Source organism: Procambarus clarkii, chromosome 2 (genome assembly GCF_040958095.1).
Source record: "Procambarus clarkii isolate CNS0578487 chromosome 2, FALCON_Pclarkii_2.0, whole genome shotgun sequence".
NCBI lineage: Eukaryota > Metazoa > Arthropoda > Malacostraca > Decapoda > Cambaridae > Procambarus > Procambarus clarkii.
In genome coordinates, this window is record NC_091151.1 from 54856953 (window position 1) to 54876526 (window position 19574).

The 19574-nt window shown below is 41.7% G+C and overlaps 2 protein-coding genes across 2 annotated transcripts; one reads left to right on the forward strand and one right to left on the reverse strand.

Annotated features, from left to right (window-relative positions):
* Positions 1-8774: 8774 nt before the first annotated feature.
* Positions 8775-9785, forward strand: LOC138366656 (probable serine/threonine-protein kinase clkA). Its single transcript, XM_069327867.1, has one exon. It carries the CDS (start codon positions 8775-8777, stop codon positions 9783-9785), a length of 1011 nt encoding a protein of 336 aa, XP_069183968.1.
* A 668-nt stretch (positions 9786-10453) lies between these two features.
* LOC138366657 (calphotin-like) lies at positions 10454-18775 on the reverse strand. Its single transcript, XM_069327875.1, has 5 exons — positions 18760-18775; positions 15738-16097; positions 13697-14044; positions 11674-12021; positions 10454-10518 (listed from the first exon to the last, which is right to left on the reverse strand). The coding sequence occupies exons 1-5, from the start codon at positions 18773-18775 to the stop codon at positions 10454-10456; spliced, it is 1137 nt and encodes a 378-aa protein (XP_069183976.1).
* Between the last annotated feature and the right edge of the window lie 799 nt (positions 18776-19574).

The following is a 19574-nucleotide window of genomic DNA, read 5'->3' on the forward strand; positions in this document are numbered from 1 at the left end:
GAGGAGTATCGGTGTTCGTTTGGTCTAAATAGAACTCTGACCCGTGAGCAGCCTCCCGGTGAATTATGTCGGAAACCCGACACCATTTACTAATATCACTACAATATGCAGATAATATTGCTGCTGTTGTATACACAAGTTAACCCATAGAAAATGTAGCTTGTAGTAGAATTTTCCATCAATAGAAAACGGGATATCATTGCCACATAGTGCAATAAATTCCCCAGCTATTATGTTTGGAATTATTCTTAAATACAGTAGTTTTTGGAGTTTTAATATCATAACAACATCTCATATGAATTAACTTAATTATCAGTATCAAAATAGAGTAAATGTGACCCTTCGATCTCTTATTGACATCTGGACAAGGAGAGCCAAGGCGTCAATGGAGAGAGGTCAGCCATTGTTGTCGAAAAAGACCGAGTGGTTGGAGCAAATTCCTCTCCTATAATTCTCTTGGACGAAGTGTTATGGAGACCAAATTAGTGCTTCTACCATCATCAACACGCTGTCAACAACCACAAAGCAAGTGTCTTTCCGAAATCTTATCTAAGTCATTATTGGCCAGTAATGTTAGCTAGATATGATTAATTCCAGTTAGGACACGAATGAACGACTCAATCCAGGCAATTAAGCCTTGGTCCTTATTTAATAATATATAAATGTTTCATCTGAAATAGCTGTCATATATAAGGATTCCGGCTTCCAGCTAGTGCCATTTGACAGGAACAAGAAAAGGAAGCAAGAATTAATCTTGGTACATCAGTTACTTGGTGTTACGGCCCTACTGGGGCGCAACCGGGTTCTTCTCTGATGGTAGTAGAGTTTGGGAATCCGGCCCCAAGTTAGTAGAGGCTTTCAAGGGGTGAGTTCCATAACGCAAGTTAAATTAAAGGGGGAGGGATACAAATGTTCCACTTTTTCTGATATATATTTCCACCACCATGTATAAATAAATAACGGTCACACACGGGGATTATAACTACACAATTATGTACAGGTTCGTCTTCCTCCGAAGACACTGGATGCTCGACGGTGCTCACTCTGGGTAGCCCTGGTTCCTTCTTCCGTGGCCCATGATGAATCCACTATGACTCTATGACGAATCTACCCTGGCCACAGGCCAGCCAAATCACAGTCCCAGTGGGTGCTTCGACGTGTAGGCCTTCAACCACAATCCAGCCTGTAGCTGGCAGGTACCGATCAGCTCCGCAGTGTAGGCCACTCGACGACCGATACTACGGTTGCGAGCCCTAGGCAGGAGCCTCGTGTGATCCCGCTGATCACTCTCCTCACTAAGCACCACAGTGGCTAGTCTCTTCCATCAGCCAGCCCCGGATAAGGCGATTCCTGACACTGCCACGCCACAGGCAGGCTAATACTCTCAACAGAGTTCGTCCGGGGGTGACTCACAGCTTCTTCGAAGCAGACTGGTGAAGAGACCTTGGCTGCCTTGGGTAGACTGATCCATCGTCCAATACAGCAGTCCCAGGTCGACTCTGCAATCAGATACGTCATTAGTACTGGGGATACTACCTGGGGCCACTAGGAAACATCAGTTACTAGCTTAGACAGAAACGTCCACCTATTTGCTCCATAGATGGCGTTCACTGTCTAAGCGCCACCTCACCAGAGGTCAGCAGCGGCTATTCCACGAGCCAATTAAGACGGGAATCCAGCACGTATTGCCGGCGTCTCTCGTCCTCACTAGATGGCGTCGTTTATTTATAGGGGGTTTCGGGAGCGGACTCACAGATGGCGTTCTTTTCACTGCTCCGTGCTCCGACGATGGACTCGGGTCCGTAACACTTGGGTGATGGAAGCTAGCCTCTCACGAGGACAATTTGGTGTCTACATCCTAGTTATACTGGTGGAATAAGCCTACCATACAATAAGATAAGGCACCCCCAAGTTATGTACTAATATATGTAGTTTAATACTGTAGTTTAATTCGCTGCATATATATAAATTTGATATAAACCCCCCTAAAGTGTAAGGATCGATTTGTGAGAATTTGCAGAAATACAGTCTGCTAAACATCATACAAATTGCTATCGAAATATATAAATTAACGTAAGTATAAATTCTATATCAATTCATATAAATTAAATAAATATAAATCTCACTGATCGGTTCCCATATTATATGATCTAGAAGTATTAAATATTATTAGTGACCTCGCGGAATTAACACCACAGAATTCGTCGATAATCTCTCGCGAAATAAATACCACAAATTCGTGGATAATCTTGAGAGGGCACAGCCACTAATTTGGTCTCCATAACACTTTGTCCAAGAGAATTATAGGAGCGGAATTTGCTCCAACGACTCGGTCTTTTTCGACAACAATGGCTGACCTCTCTCCACTGACGCCTTGGCTCTCCTTGTCCAGATGTCAATAAGTGATTGAAGGGTCACATTTACTTTATTTTGATACTGATAATTAAGTTAATTCAAATAAGATGTTCTTATGATGTAATAAGTCCAAAGACTACGGAATTTAAGTATAATTCCCAACAGAAAACTAGTGAATTTATAGAACTATGTGGCAATGATATTCCGTTTTCTATTGATGGAAAATTCCACTTCTCTTCAACTCCAGCGTTTCCTCTCACCGACTTTTCTTCATCTGTCCCCACTTCAAGACTCGCCCCATGGGCATCTTGTCCTGTTTCATTCGATTCGATTCGACTACAAGGTACATTTTCTTTGGGTTAACTTATATATACAACAGCAGCAATATTATCTGGATATTGTATTGATATTAGTAAATGGTGTTGGGTTTTCCGACAATAACAGGGTTGTTGATTTGTAAAACCAATTACTGCATAATGTAGTGGATGTGGGGTACCTTGATTGTTTCAAGAATGGGTTGGACATGTATATGAGTGGAATTGGGTGGTTATAAATAGGAGCTGCTTCGTATGGACCAATAGGCCGTCTGCAGTTCTTATATTTTTTTGTTCTTATATTCTTATAAGTGGTGCTCAGTGGTGTGAAATACTAAAAAAATGAATAGTTATCCCTAACTCTGATTAAAACGCCATTACTTGAGAAACCTTTGAATCTGTAGTTGAATTGGCTGTTTTATGTGAGTACGGGCAAATTACTGACATCAGGAAATTTATGTTACTTTTCCCAAGATTAATGTGGAAAATAATCCACAGCCTCATCTAAACAATTATTGTATAGAGTTTCTCAGAGTGGACTCAATGGGCCTGACGGTTGAGTGGACAGCGTTCGGGATTTGTAGTTCTAAGGTTCCGGGTTCGATCAACGGCGGAGGCGATAGTAAATGGGCAGCGTTCCTTTTGCTTTGATGTCCTTCTTCACCTAGCAGTAAATAGGTACCTGGGAGTTAGACAGCTGGCACGGTCTGCTTCCTGGGTGTGTGTAACAATACAAAGGACTGGTAGTGAACCGGGCCGCGGGGACGCTGAGCACTGAAATTATCTCAAGATTACCTTCACGGGTGGGTCAAGACGTCCCCTTATAAAGAGTCTCAACTTGCTATGTATTAACACTGGGACTCAAATCTTATTACCTTAGGCATAAATTATTAAAACTTTTAGTTAATGCTACGGCATTTATTACATATTAAAACATTGTGAACAATCACTAATTATATTAAAGAAATCAAGTTTTCCGCCGCCTGCTGGCAAGGGCTGATGGGAGGAGGACTACACCATTACCAGCAAGGATCAACAAGACTCTGTTGTCTAAGTATGTCTTTTTAATATCAGGAACCATTAACTTAATTCTTTATAGAGTTCTAGAGACTATATCAACTAAATAACACGCGTCATAACTTGCTATAAATGTTACCAGTGCTGCACACTGTACTAGTCGTGCTTGACGCTACCTGTGCCAGCCCAGCAAGGTACACGAGTCAAGGGTCAATTACCCGCCAAATACACACCGAAACTACGACGTTCGCACAACGTTCGAACAAGTTTTAACACCTAACCAGTTATAACAACCAATATAGCAAGTTGTAACAACATTCTAATACGTCATAAACACGTTAAGCCAAGATGTAACAACTTTATTACAAGTTGTAACAAGCTGAAAATAGAGACAGTTACAGTCTGTGTTTTCAAGGAAGGACTCTATGTCCTTGATGTTGACTAAAGACATTGACCTAGGAACCCGGCCACTTGGGCTGGACGGTAAAGCGACGGTCGTGCATCATGCAGGTCAGCGTTCAATCCCCGACCGTCCAAGTGGTTGGGGTACCATTCCTTACCCCCGTCCAACCCTAAACCCTTATTCTGACCCCTTCCAGGTGTTATATAGTCGGAATGGCTTGGCGCTTTCTCTTGATAGTTCCCTTCCCATCCTCTGAGCACCCGGGCACGTGTTCCAAGTATGGTTGGGGCTGTTGAAATTGCTTAACAATCACAACTACGTTCTTGAGACTCCAGATAGGCGGCGGAAGACCCAGTTGTGCCACGTCAACCTCCTGAAGCAGTATCAAGGTACTCTTTAATTGAAGTCCATTTCTATACCTGTGTCACTTACCTGTTTCTACTACAACCCGGTTAAACCATCGGGTTTTTACTCCAAACACGTGAGTAATAAGTCTACAGCATCAAGCCTTTGTTGTGAAATTATATATGTTTAGAAATAATTCCTCAACTTAAGAGGCCTGGAATCCGAAAGAACATTGACAAAAATCGAATATTTGTGAAAAATATGTATAGAAAGCTCAAGCATGTAGCAACACCAGGGTAAAAACCCATGTTTTTTCGCAAAATAAATTACATAATTATGTGTAATTATCCCCACTTCCGGTCACAAAGTGGACACGGGACCCAGGTCATGCGGTCTATAGTGCGCACTTTGTTCTAAATATCGATCTATGTATCAACAAATAATAATCTGGTGGTCAGTGGCCCCTGTAGCAGGGACCAGCCACACCAGCTGGGCCTCGCCACAGCTCAGTGGGGCCAGACTGGGCTAAAAGTAGTGAATTGGGCCACTTTGGACAGGTCTACGCTTCTAAATTTAAAATTTCGCTACTTGCTACTTTTTGGGTTAATTTAAAATTCAGTTGGGCTAATTTGGGCTACCAATGTTAAGATAGTCAATGACTTATTATTTATGCAGTTATAATGTAATGTAAATCACAGCTGCGTCCAACTGCCTGGTTAACCAGACCGCGAAAGGAGGCCTGGTCAGAAACCGGCCCCTGGGGACGTTGATCCTCGGAAAATTGGAAATATATGGTAACAACAGGGTAAGATAATTAAATGTTGTTTCCAATACAAATGATAAAAGTCAATGTGTTTTCATTAGAGTTCACGATAATGTTCCTGATTTTCCGTTTATATTACCGAAAGAAGACGTACATGTATAAGGTAATCCTCCCCAGGGGAGACGACCGCCCAACCTTAGTTGCCAGTAATGCTTCATCCCGGGATATGTCTATACAAGTTATCTTGAGATGATTTCGGGGCTTTTTAGTGTCCCCGCGGCCCGGTCCTCGACCAGGCCTCTACCCCCAGGAAGCAGCCCGTGACAGCTGACTAACACCCAGGTACCTATTTTACTGCCAGGTAACAGGGGCATAGGGTGAAAGAAACTCTGCCCATTGTTTCTCGCTGGCGCCCGGGATCGAACCCGGGACCACAGGATCACAAGTCCAACGTGCTGTCCGCTCGGCCGACCGGCTCCAGAATACAAGCAATCAATCCTCATGAAATTATAGTACTTAACTATTTGGTGCAAAGTAACAATATGTAGTGATGGGCCTCGAGTAAACTACTTAAAGGTGAGTAGAGAGATTTTGCGTGTGAAAAACATTTGTGTGTCTGTGTTCGATATTATAAATCTAAACACAGTTGGATTTTACCTCAATTTATGGGACTAGCTTTGCTCACAAGCACTACCACTGAAGCCTTGTATCAACACCTCAAAGAATGTTTTGGCAATATTGGAGTTGATTTGAAGCTTGCTCGGACGGGGCATCAACTCTGTGTGGACCTCATCTCTTTCTTTACACTGTGATGAAGAAGGATATCCCTTATTTGTTTTTATCAAAAGCACGTGATTCCTGGCATTTTGTCCGTTCTCATGTATCTGACAAAAAATACCTTCCAGCAGCGACTTAATGTTAAGAGTAACCTACAGGTTGTTGTTGTTGTTGTTGTTGGTTTTGATTCAGCAACTCGGAACAGAAAGTACCAAGTTCCAATTAACATCATGTAAAACTTCATGTTAATTTGGACATTAATTCCATTTATCTGCCTCTGAAGAAAGTGGACATTGGTTACGAATTTTCTACACTTCTGGCCACTAACAGACAAAATAATGATATCAACCAAGAAGAGCTTCAAAATGTTCAAGAAAGACTCCATAAATGATTAGTGAGCCTTTAATGAAAGCTTCTCTCTCTCAGTATTGATTTATATTTACCTGATGCTCTTTTGTTCATTTATATATTCATTCATATATCTGTTTATCTATCCATCCATGTATCAATTTATCCATACATTCGTATATTTCTCCGTCTATGCATCCATTCATCTATATATTCTTCTACCTGTCTGTCTACCTATCTGTCCTTCTATAGATCCATCTATCTATACATCCATCTGTCAATCTATTTATACACCTATCTATTTAGCAATCTATCCATCTATCCAGCTTTATTCATCAATCTATCCATGCATCTATCAATTTATCCATCCACCAACCTATTCTTCAAATAATTTACTTATCCATCTATTAATTTATCCATTCATCTATACAACAGTCCATCTGTCCATCCATCTATCTGCCTATCTATCCATATATATCAATCCAACTATCTATCTATGTATCGACGTATCTATCCATCTATTTATGCCTCTATATATCAGTCTATACAACTATCAATCTATCCATCCATCTTCTCATCTTTATAGTCATCCATTCACTTACTCATCTTTATATTCATCCATTCACTTACTCATCTGTCTATCCATGTATCCATCAATTTTTCCATATATTTATCCATCAATCCATGTCTCTATCTTTCTATCCATCTACCCATGCATCTATCTGTTGTCTGTCTCTGTCTATCTGTCTCCGTCTCTGTCTCTATTTTTGTTTGTCTTTGTTTTTGTATTTGCCTGTCACTGTCCGTCTCGTAAAAAAAGACTAATACTGTAGTGTAGTGTGTGGGAGGCCGCTAGTGAGCCGCCTCCCAGTGATACCAATGATAAGAAATGCTGAAAAGGGACTAGCTATCCCTTTAGTCTGATAAACGCCCTTGGCTTGATAAACCTTTGAAGCTGTGAAAGAGTCTATGCGAGTACGGGCAAATTATTGATAGAAGGAAATTTATGTTAATCTTCCCGAGATCAGTGATTTATGGTGTATATTACTATGTGTTACGAACCCGGATCCAGCGTCCGAGCCAGGAGCAGTAACAACTACGCCATCTGTGGGTCAGCTCCCGAAACCCCCGCCAAACGGACGACGACACCCGGTGAGGACAGCGTGTACTGGCCTCGAGGACCAGTTTCCAGTCTGGTTCCGCGCTCAAGACCGCCGCTCCTGACCTCTGGTGAAGTGGTGCTCCGACGACAGCGCCATCTATGGACTGGATACGTCAGGTGTTTGTGTCTGAGCCTGTAAGTGTGGTGTTTTAGTGTCCCTGTTATTGATGACGTGTCTGCTTACAGAGCCGACCTGGGACCACTGTGTTGAAGGTGGAGTCAGTCTACCCGAGGCAGCCAGTCTCCATACTGTGAAGTTTGCTGCAGCTGTTGTGACGTCGTCCCCCCGGAAGAACACTGTGGTGTGTTAGCCTGCCAGTGGAGTGGCAGTGAAAGGATTTACCCGGGACCGACTGTTGGAGACGATCGTCCACTGGGGTATTGAAGACAGGAGGGTGATTTGTGATATCACACGAAACTCCTGTCTAGGGCGTACCCCTTTTATCGTTCGTGGAGTGGCCGTACCAGCCTTGGTGGCTCAGTACCTGCCAGCAGACCTGCTGGACGTGTGGTTGACGGCCTCCACGACGGTCCCCCCAGTGGACCTGTGTTTTGGCTGACCTGTGGCCAGGGTAGGCTCGGCATTCTCAGAAGACACGTCTTGAGGCCACGAAGAAAGCACCGCGGACTCAGCACCTAGCTTCTTGATCAAGGGTCTTCAGCAGAAGACTAGATTGTGCATGATCCCCTTGTAAAGTGTTAATACCCCTCCCCCTTGTGTACTCTTTTATTTTATATATTTAAGTGGTGATGGTACTAATTATAATATTAAGTTCTTAACTTTCTTTCCCTACTCCTTTTTAAGTTACTTGCGTCACGGATCTCATCCCTTGATAGCCACTACTGGCTTGGGAACGGATACATATATTTTCCTCTAACAACATCAGAGTGAGAACCCCGTTGCGTCCCGAGAGGGCCGTAACACTATGAGACAAAATAAGTTTCGAAAAGTTTGTTTTGAAAATATTTAGCGGTGTAGCTGGCCCGGACAGTGTCAAACATCGTCGTGGGGGTATGAATGTGACCCCCTGCTACGCTGTTCCCATTGGAATTGTGACAACCCTGACCAGCCTATGTTCATCCCGTACCCCAGACCAATCCTTCTGTCAATTTGAGTGAGGTTAGCGAGTGACTTCCAACAGACAAACAGCACACAGAGGAGAAAACATTTTCTTTACTGTATAGACATATGTTGGCTTCCTGTCCCTGTCCAAATGAATTATAAATGCACAGGTGCATGAGATAGATAATAAACAGTCAGGGGGGAATGTTAATTAAACGCTTTCATGAATGAATTCCCCAAAACTTTACGTTAAATATTTAATATTAGAAACAAAGAGAATAGTTAACGAGGATTTTAGGTTTGAGAGCGAGGATGTGCCCAACGGTATCCCCAACGGGGACAACAGGAACACATGCATCATCAACGGTATCCCCAACGGTGACAACAAGAACCCATGCATCACCAACGGTAACCCAAACGGGGACAACAGGAACACATGCATCAACAACAGTAACGTCAACGGGGACAACAGGAACACATGCATCAACAACGGTAACCCCAACGGTTACAACAGAAACACATGCATCATCAACGGTAACCCAAACGGGGACAACAGGAACACATGCATCAACAACGGTAACCCCAACGGTTACAACAGGAACACATGCATCAACAACGGTAACCCCAACGGTTACAACAGGAACACATGCATCATCAACGGTAACCCAAACGGGGACAACAGGAACATATGCATCAACAACAGTAACCTCAACGGGGACAACAGGAACACATGCATCAACAACGGTAACCCCAACGGTTACAACAGGAACACATGCATCATCAACGGTAACCCTAACGGGGACAACAGGAACACATGCATCATCAACGGTAACCCTAACGGGGACAAGAGAAACACAAGCATCAACAACGGTAACCCCAACGGTGACAACAGGAACATATGCACCATCAACGGTACCCCCAACGGTGACAACAGGAACACATGCATCAACAACGGCAACCCAAACGGGGACAACAGGAACGCATGCATCATTAACGGTAACCCCAACGGTGACAACAGGAGCACATGCATCAAGAACGGTAACCCCAACGGTTACAACAGGAACACATGCATCATCAACGGTAACCCCATCGGTGACAACAGGAACACATGCATCAACAACGGTAACCTCAACGGGGACAACAAGAACACATGCATCAACAACGGTAACCTCAACAGTGACAACAGGAAAACATGCATCCACCACAGTAACGTCACCCGCTGTTGCAACAACAGCTGAAGCAGCAACAAAAATCACTGAGAAAAATAGCAGTAGCAACAGTTGCAGCAGCAATGATAGAAGCAGAAAACGTTGCAAAACCGGCCGCAATATCAGTAGACACACAAGGTACAGCAGCAGCAGCAGCAGCAGTTTGGGTAACAGTTGCAACAGCAATAGGTGAAGCAACAGCAGCAACATCAACCGCAGATGCAACCGCAGCGACAGCAGCAGCAACAGAAAAATCAGAAACAACAGACGCAAAATCCGCAACTGCATTAATAACAGCCGCATAAATAACAAACTAACAACAATACCACCACCAATAGTAAGAGAGAATACAACAACAACTTCAGCAGCTGGAATAAGAACAACAGTTGTAACAGGAGCGATAAGAACAACAAAAATAACAACTGCAGCAACAGCAGCACCAACATCAACATCATCAACGAGATAATAGCAACGACTGTTGCATCAGTAGCATCATCATCATCAACAGCAGCAGCAGCAGCAGCAATAATAGTAGCAGCAGGAGCAACAGTAACTGAAGCAACAACGGAAGCAACAGTAGCAGCAACAAAATAAATAACAGTAAAAACAAATAGCAGCAACAACAACAGACACTGCGTCAACAAAAATATAAACAACAACAACAACCACAACATCGACAAATGCAGCAATAACAACAGCTAATGTAGCAAAAAAGATGCAACAACAACAACAACAACAGCCATTGCGTCAACAACAGCACCATCTATAGCAAAAAAGTAGCATTAACAACAGCCAATGGTAAAGTGCAGCAACAGGAACAACCACTGAATCAACAACAGTAGTAATTATAACAAAATAGCAGCAGCAACAACAGCCACTACATCAACAACAACAACAGCAACAGTACCAAAAATGTAGCAACAACAACAGCAGCTACTGCATCAACAACAGCAGTAAATTAACAAAAATGTAACAACAAGAACAGCATTAACATCAACAACAGTACCACCAAGAACAACATCAGCATTAACAACAACAATAACAACAACAGCACCAACAACAACATCACCAACAATAACAACAACAATAACAACAACAGCACCAACAATAACAACAACAGCACCAACAACAACAGCACCAACAACAACAGGACCAACAATAACAACAACAGCACCAACAACAACAGGACCAACAATAACAACAACAGCACCAACAATAACAACAACAGCACCAACAACAACAACAATAACAACAACAGCACCAACAACAACAGCACCAACAATAACAACAACAACACCAACAACAACAACAACACCACCAACAGCAGCACCACCAACAATAACAACAACAACACCACCAACAACAACAACACCAACAATAACAACAACACCACCAACAACAACACCACCAACAATAACAACAACAGCACCAACAATAACAACAACAACACCACCAACAATAACAACAACAGCACCAACAATAACAACAACAACACCACCAACAACAACACTAACAATAACAACAACACCACCAACAACAACACCAACAATAACAACAACAGCACCAACAATAACAGCACCAACAATAACAACAACAACACCACCAACAACAACACCAACAATAACAGCAACACCACCAACAACAACACCAACAATAACAACAACAGTACCAACAACAACAGCACCAACAATAACAACAACACCAACAACAACAACAACAACACCAACAATAACAACAACAGCACCAACAATAACAACAACAACACCAACAACAACAACAACACCACCAACAATAACAACAACAGCACCAACAATAACAGCAACAACACCACCAACATCAACACCAACAATAACAACAACACCACCAACAACAACACCAACAATAACAACAACAGCACCAACAATAAGAACAACAGTACCAACAACAACAGCACCGACAATAAAGACAACAACACTAACAACAACTACAACAACATCAACAGCAACAGCAGGACCATCAACAACAGAAGCCTCAACAACAATAGCAGTAGCACCAACAACAATAGTAGCAGCAACAGCAGAATCAACAACAGTACCAATAGCAGTAACAATAACTATAACAGGAACAGCAACAGCAGCATCAACAAAAACAAGAGCAGAGTCAACAACTTCAACAGCAACAACAAAAGCACCACCACCACCAACAGCAGCAGCATTAACAACAGCAGAATCAACAATATCAGCAACAACAACAATAACAATAGCATCACCAACAACAGCAACAAGAGCTGCATCAACAAAAGCCTCACCAAAACCAGCAAAAACAACAGCCGCAACAAACGCACCAAGACAACAACAACAACAACACAAACAACAAAAGCACAAAGACAACATCAACAACAATAGCACCAGCACAAACAACAACATCACCACCAACAACACAAATAACAACAACAGCAACAACAAAAACAACAATAACAACAACAGCACCAACACAAACAACAACACCACCAACACAAATAACAACTACAGCACCAACACCACCACTAACAACACTAACAACACTACCACTAACATCACTAACAACACTACCACTAACAACACTACCACTAACATCACTAACAACACTACCACTAACAACACTACCACTAACATCACTAACAACACTACCACTAACAACACTAACATCACCACCACTAACAACACTAACAACACCACCACTAACAACACTAACAACACCACCACCACTAACAACACTAACAACACCACCACCACTAACAACACTAACAACACCACCACTAACAACACTAACATCACCACCACTAACAACACTAACAACACCACCACTAACAACACTAACAACACCACCACTAACAACACTAACATCACCACCACTAACAACACTAACATCACCACCACTAACAACACCACCACTAACAACACTACCAATAACAACACTACCACTAACAACACTAACATCACCACCACTAACAACACTAGCATCACCACCACTAACAACACTAACAACACCACCACTAACAACACTAACAACATCACCACCACTAACAACACTAACACCACCACCACTAACAACACTAACAACACTACCACTAACAACACTAACAACACTACCACTAACAACACTAACAACACCACCACTAACAACACTAACATCACCACCACTAACAACACTAACAACACCACCACTAACAACACTAACAACACTACCACTAACAACACTAACATCACCACCACTAACAACACTAACAACACTACCACTAACAACACTAACAACACTAACATCACCACCACTAACAACACTAACAACACCACCACTAACAACACTAACAACACTACCACTAACAACACTAACATCACCACCACTAACAACACTAACAACACCACCACCAACAACAACACCAACAATAACAACACCACCAACAACAACACCACCAACAATAACAACAACAGCACCAACAATAACAACAACAACACCACCAACAATAACAACAACAGCACCAACAATAACAACAACAACAACACCAACAACAACACTAACAATAACAACAACACCACCAACAACAACACCAACAATAACAACAACAGCACCAACAATAACAGCACCAACAATAACAACAACAACACCACCAACAACAACACCAACAATAACAGCAACACCACCAACAACAACACCAACAATAACAACAACAGTACCAACAACAACAGCACCAACAATAACAACAACACCAACAACAACAACAACACCACCAACAATAACAACAACAGCACCAACAATAACAACAACAACACCAACAACAACAACAACACCACCAACAATAACAACAACAGCACCAACAATAACAGCAACAACACCACCAACATCAACACCAACAATAACAACAACACCACCAACAACAACACCAACAATAACAACAACAGCACCAACAATAAGAACAACAGTACCAACAACAACAGCACCGACAATAAAGACAACAACACTAACAACAACTACAACAACATCAACAGCAACAGCAGGACCATCAACAACAGAAGCCTCAACAACAATAGCAGTAGCACCAACAACAATAGTAGCAGCAACAGCAGAATCAACAACAGTACCAATAGCAGTAACAATAACTATAACAGGAACAGCAACAGCAGCATCAACAAAAACAAGAGCAGAGTCAACAACTTCAACAGCAACAACAAAAGCACCACCACCACCAACAGCAGCAGCATTAACAACAGCAGAATCAACAATATCAGCAACAACAACAATAACAATAGCATCACCAACAACAGCAACAAGAGCTGCATCAACAAAAGCCTCACCAAAACCAGCAAAAACAACAGCCGCAACAAACGCACCAAGACAACAACAACAACAACACAAACAACAAAAGCACAAAGACAACATCAACAACAATAGCACCAGCACAAACAACAACATCACCACCAACAACACAAATAACAACAACAGCAACAACAAAAACAACAATAACAACAACAGCACCAACACAAACAACAACACCACCAACACAAATAACAACTACAGCACCAACACCACCACTAACAACACTAACAACACTACCACTAACATCACTAACAACACTACCACTAACAACACTACCACTAACATCACTAACAACACTACCACTAACAACACTACCACTAACATCACTAACAACACTACCACTAACAACACTAACATCACCACCACTAACAACACTAACAACACCACCACTAACAACACTAACAACACCACCACCACTAACAACACTAACAACACCACCACCACTAACAACACTAACAACACCACCACTAACAACACTAACATCACCACCACTAACAACACTAACAACACCACCACTAACAACACTAACAACACCACCACTAACAACACTAACATCACCACCACTAACAACACTAACATCACCACCACTAACAACACCACCACTAACAACACTACCAATAACAACACTACCACTAACAACACTAACATCACCACCACTAACAACACTAGCATCACCACCACTAACAACACTAACAACACCACCACTAACAACACTAACAACATCACCACCACTAACAACACTAACACCACCACCACTAACAACACTAACAACACTACCACTAACAACACTAACAACACTACCACTAACAACACTAACAACACCACCACTAACAACACTAACATCACCACCACTAACAACACTAACAACACCACCACTAACAACACTAACAACACTACCACTAACAACACTACCACTAACAACACTAACATCACCACCACTAACAACACTAACAACACTACCACTAACAACACTAACAACACTAACATCACCACCACTAACAACACTAACAACACCACCACTAACAACACTAACAACACTACCACTAACAACACTAACATCACCACCACTAACAACACTAACAACACCACCACCAACAACAACACCAACAATAACAACAACACCACCAACAACAACACCACCAACAATAACAACAACAGCACCAACAATAACAACAACAACACCACCAACAATAACAACAACAGCACCAACAATAACAACAACAACAACACCAACAACAACACTAACAATAACAACAACACCACCAACAACAACACCAACAATAACAACAACAGCACCAACAATAACAGCACCAACAATAACAACAACAACACCACCAACAACAACACCAACAATAACAGCAACACCACCAACAACAACACCAACAATAACAACAACAGTACCAACAACAACAGCACCAACAATAACAACAACACCAACAACAACAACAACACCACCAACAATAACAACAACAGCACCAACAATAACAACAACAACACCAACAACAACAACAACACCACCAACAATAACAACAACAGCACCAACAATAACAGCAACAACACCACCAACATCAACACCAACAATAACAACAACACCACCAACAACAACACCAACAATAACAACAACAGCACCAACAATAAGAACAACAGTACCAACAACAACAGCACCGACAATAAAGACAACAACACTAACAACAACAACACTAACAACTACAACAACATCAACAGCAACAGCAGGACCATCAACAACAGAAGCCTCAACAACAATAGCAGTAGCACCAACAACAATAGTAGCAGCAACAGCAGAATCAACAACAGTACCAATAGCAGTAACAATAACTATAACAGGAACAGCAACAGCAGCATCAACAAAAACAAGAGCAGAGTCAACAACTTCAACAGCAACAACAAAAGCACCACCACCACCAACAGCAGCAGCATTAACAACAGCAGAATCAACAATATCAGCAACAACAACAATAACAATAGCATCACCAACAACAGCAACAAGAGCTGCATCAACAAAAGCCTCACCAAAACCAGCAAAAACAACAGCCGCAACAAACGCACCAAGACAACAACAACAACAACACAAACAACAAAAGCACAAAGACAACATCAACAACAATAGCACCAGCACAAACAACATCACCACCAACAACACAAATAACAACAACAGCAACAACAAAAACAACAATAACAACAACAGCACCAACACAAACAACAACACCACCAACACAAATAACAACTACAGCACCAACACCACCACTAACAACACTAACAACACTACCACTAACATCACTAACAACACTACCACTAACAACACTACCACTAACATCACTAACAACACTACCACTAACATCACTAACAACACTACCACTAACAACACTAACATCACCACCACTAACAACACTAACAACACCACCACTAACAACACTAACAACACCACCACCACTAACAACACTAACAACACCACCACCACTAACAACACTAACAACACCACCACTAACAACACTAACATCACCACCACTAACAACACTAACAACACCACCACTAACAACACTAACAACACCACCACTAACAACACTAACATCACCACCACTAACAACACTAACATCACCACCACTAACAACACTAACAACACCACCACTAACAACACTACCACTAACAACACTAACAACACAACCACTAACAACACTAACATCACCACCACTAACAACACTAACGTCACCACCACTAACAACACTAACAACACTACCACTAACAACACTAACAACATCACCACCACTAACAACACTAACACCACCACCACTAACAACACTAACAACACTACCACTAACAACACTAACAACACTACCACTAACAACACTAACAACACCACCACTAACAACACTAACATCACCACCACTAACAACACTAACAACACCACCACTAACAACACTAACAACACTACCACTAACAACACTAACATCACCACCACTAACAACACTAACAACACTACCACTAACAACACTAACAACACCACCACTAACAACACTAACATCACCACCACTAACAACACTAACAACACCACCACTAACAACACTAACAACACCACCACTAACAACACTAACAACACCACCACTAACAACCCTAACATCACCACCACTAACAACACTACCACTAACAACACTACCCCTAACAACACTAACAACACCACCACTAACAACACTAACAACACCACCACTAACAACACTAACAACACCACCACTAACAACACTAACATCACCACCACTAACAACACCACCACTAACAACACTAACAACACCACCACTAACAACACTAACAACACCACCACTAACAACCCTAACATCACCACCACTAACAACACTAACAACACTACCACTAACAACACTACCCCTAACAACACTAACAACACCACCACTAACAACACTAACAACACCACCACTAACAACACTAACAACACCACCACTAACAACACTAACATCACCACCACTAACAACACCACCACTAACAACACTAACAACACCACCACTAACAACACTAACAACACCACCACTAACAACCCTAACATCACCACCACTAACAACACTAACAACACTACCACTAACAACACTAACAACACCACCACTAACAACACTAACAACACCACCACTAACAACACTAACAACACCACCACTAACAACACTAACAACAACCTCTACATCAGAGCGGCAGCGTGGAGGACAATGAACCTCAGCCAGTAATTAAAAGGTCCCTTGACATTCATCAGAAATTATAATTGTTATTTCATGTTACGAAGAATAATTTCCTCTAAATTATTAATGATAAATATTATATAGGCCAGAAGGCATGAATAACTGAGCCTCTCTATTATAAACTAGCTGTAGGATGTAACTAGTAACAGGGAGATGAGAGCAAGGATTTTTAATTCTGAAAAGATGTCACCAAGGGAAATAAGGAGAATAGCAGTTCTTTATTGAAATGAAGACAATAATAAATAGGTATATAATTGTGAACAATAAATAAGTAACATCATAGATGAGGAAAATAACAGGAAACTAGAAAGATGAGAACAACAAGTAACGACAAAGATGAGAACAAAAGCCGGTACCTTCATAGACGAGGACAACAGGTAACTATAGAGATGAGGGCAACAGCAGGTAACTACTTGAAATCTATGACCAGGCGACAAAGATCAGGCAAGAAAGAGAAGGGTGGGCACTCTGCATATTTTTTGCCCCCCCCCCCCCCCCCCCCAAAAAAAAACAGTAACCGATTGGAGACCAGTGCACAACTTGTAGGTGCAGGCAGGAGTAAAAATGAAGGTACTCCATTGGATAAGGGAGTACCTAAGCAACAGAAGACAGCGATTCACACGAAAATGTCCTTTACAAATTACGTCTGAATTTGACCGTTTGCTCGTATGGCCGAAAATGAACGTAATTTGAAAATAGAAAATAATTTAAAAAAATTGGATTTTTTTCCCAAAAAACAGCAAGTTGAGGGGTCCTCTGGTAGGTTAGGACGGCAGGAAATTCTCTTAAGATTTCAAAACGTCATGAAAACATTAATTGAAAGTTTCCTCTCCTAACCTAGCCGAGTAAGCCAGAGGACTCGAACAGAAAAATGGGACAGTACGTCACTTTCATAAGCCGATTTAATTTAAAATTACGTCCGTTTTTGGCCATTGCGCGCATACGAGCGAAAAGCTACGTTATTTTATAAAAGGACGGGTTGCACTATGAGGGGTTAGGTCACAAAGTGGAGCGACGTCACCAGTGGCGCCCACCAGGGATCAGTCTTTGGACCTATACTGTTTCTGACATATGTATATGATCTCCCAGAGGGAATAGACTCGTTCCTCATAATGTTTGCTGATGATGCAAAAATTATGAGGAGAATTAAGACCGAGGAAGGAGGTAAGGTACCAGATGACCTAGAAAAACTGAAGGAATGGTCCAACAATTTGCTACTAAAGGTAAATCGAAGTAAATGTTTGGTAATGAAACTAGGTGGAGGAAACAAGAGGCCAGACACAGGGTACCGAATGGGGGACAAAGTCCTTCTTGAAATGAAAGAGAGAAAGATCTAGGAATTGATATCAAGTCAAACCTGTCTCCTGAAGCTCACTTCAAAATAATATCATCAGTGGCGTATACAAAGCTGGCTAACATATTTATCCAGCTTTAGCCTTTAGAATCTTGTATTAGGAATAATTTAGAACCTTGTATACCACATATGTAATTCGAATCCTGCAGTATGCGGCCCCAGCATAGAATCCATACCTTATCAAGCACGAGACAAAGCTAGAGAAAGTTCAGATGTATGCCACTACTCTAGTCCCAGAACTAAGAGGCATGAATTATGAGGAAAGGCTGCGTGAATTGCCCCTCGCGTTTCTGGAAGACAGAATCGTATTTAAGCGATGATCACCCAATACAAAATTCACAGGTGAATTGACAGGGTAGATAAGAACGGATTATTTAA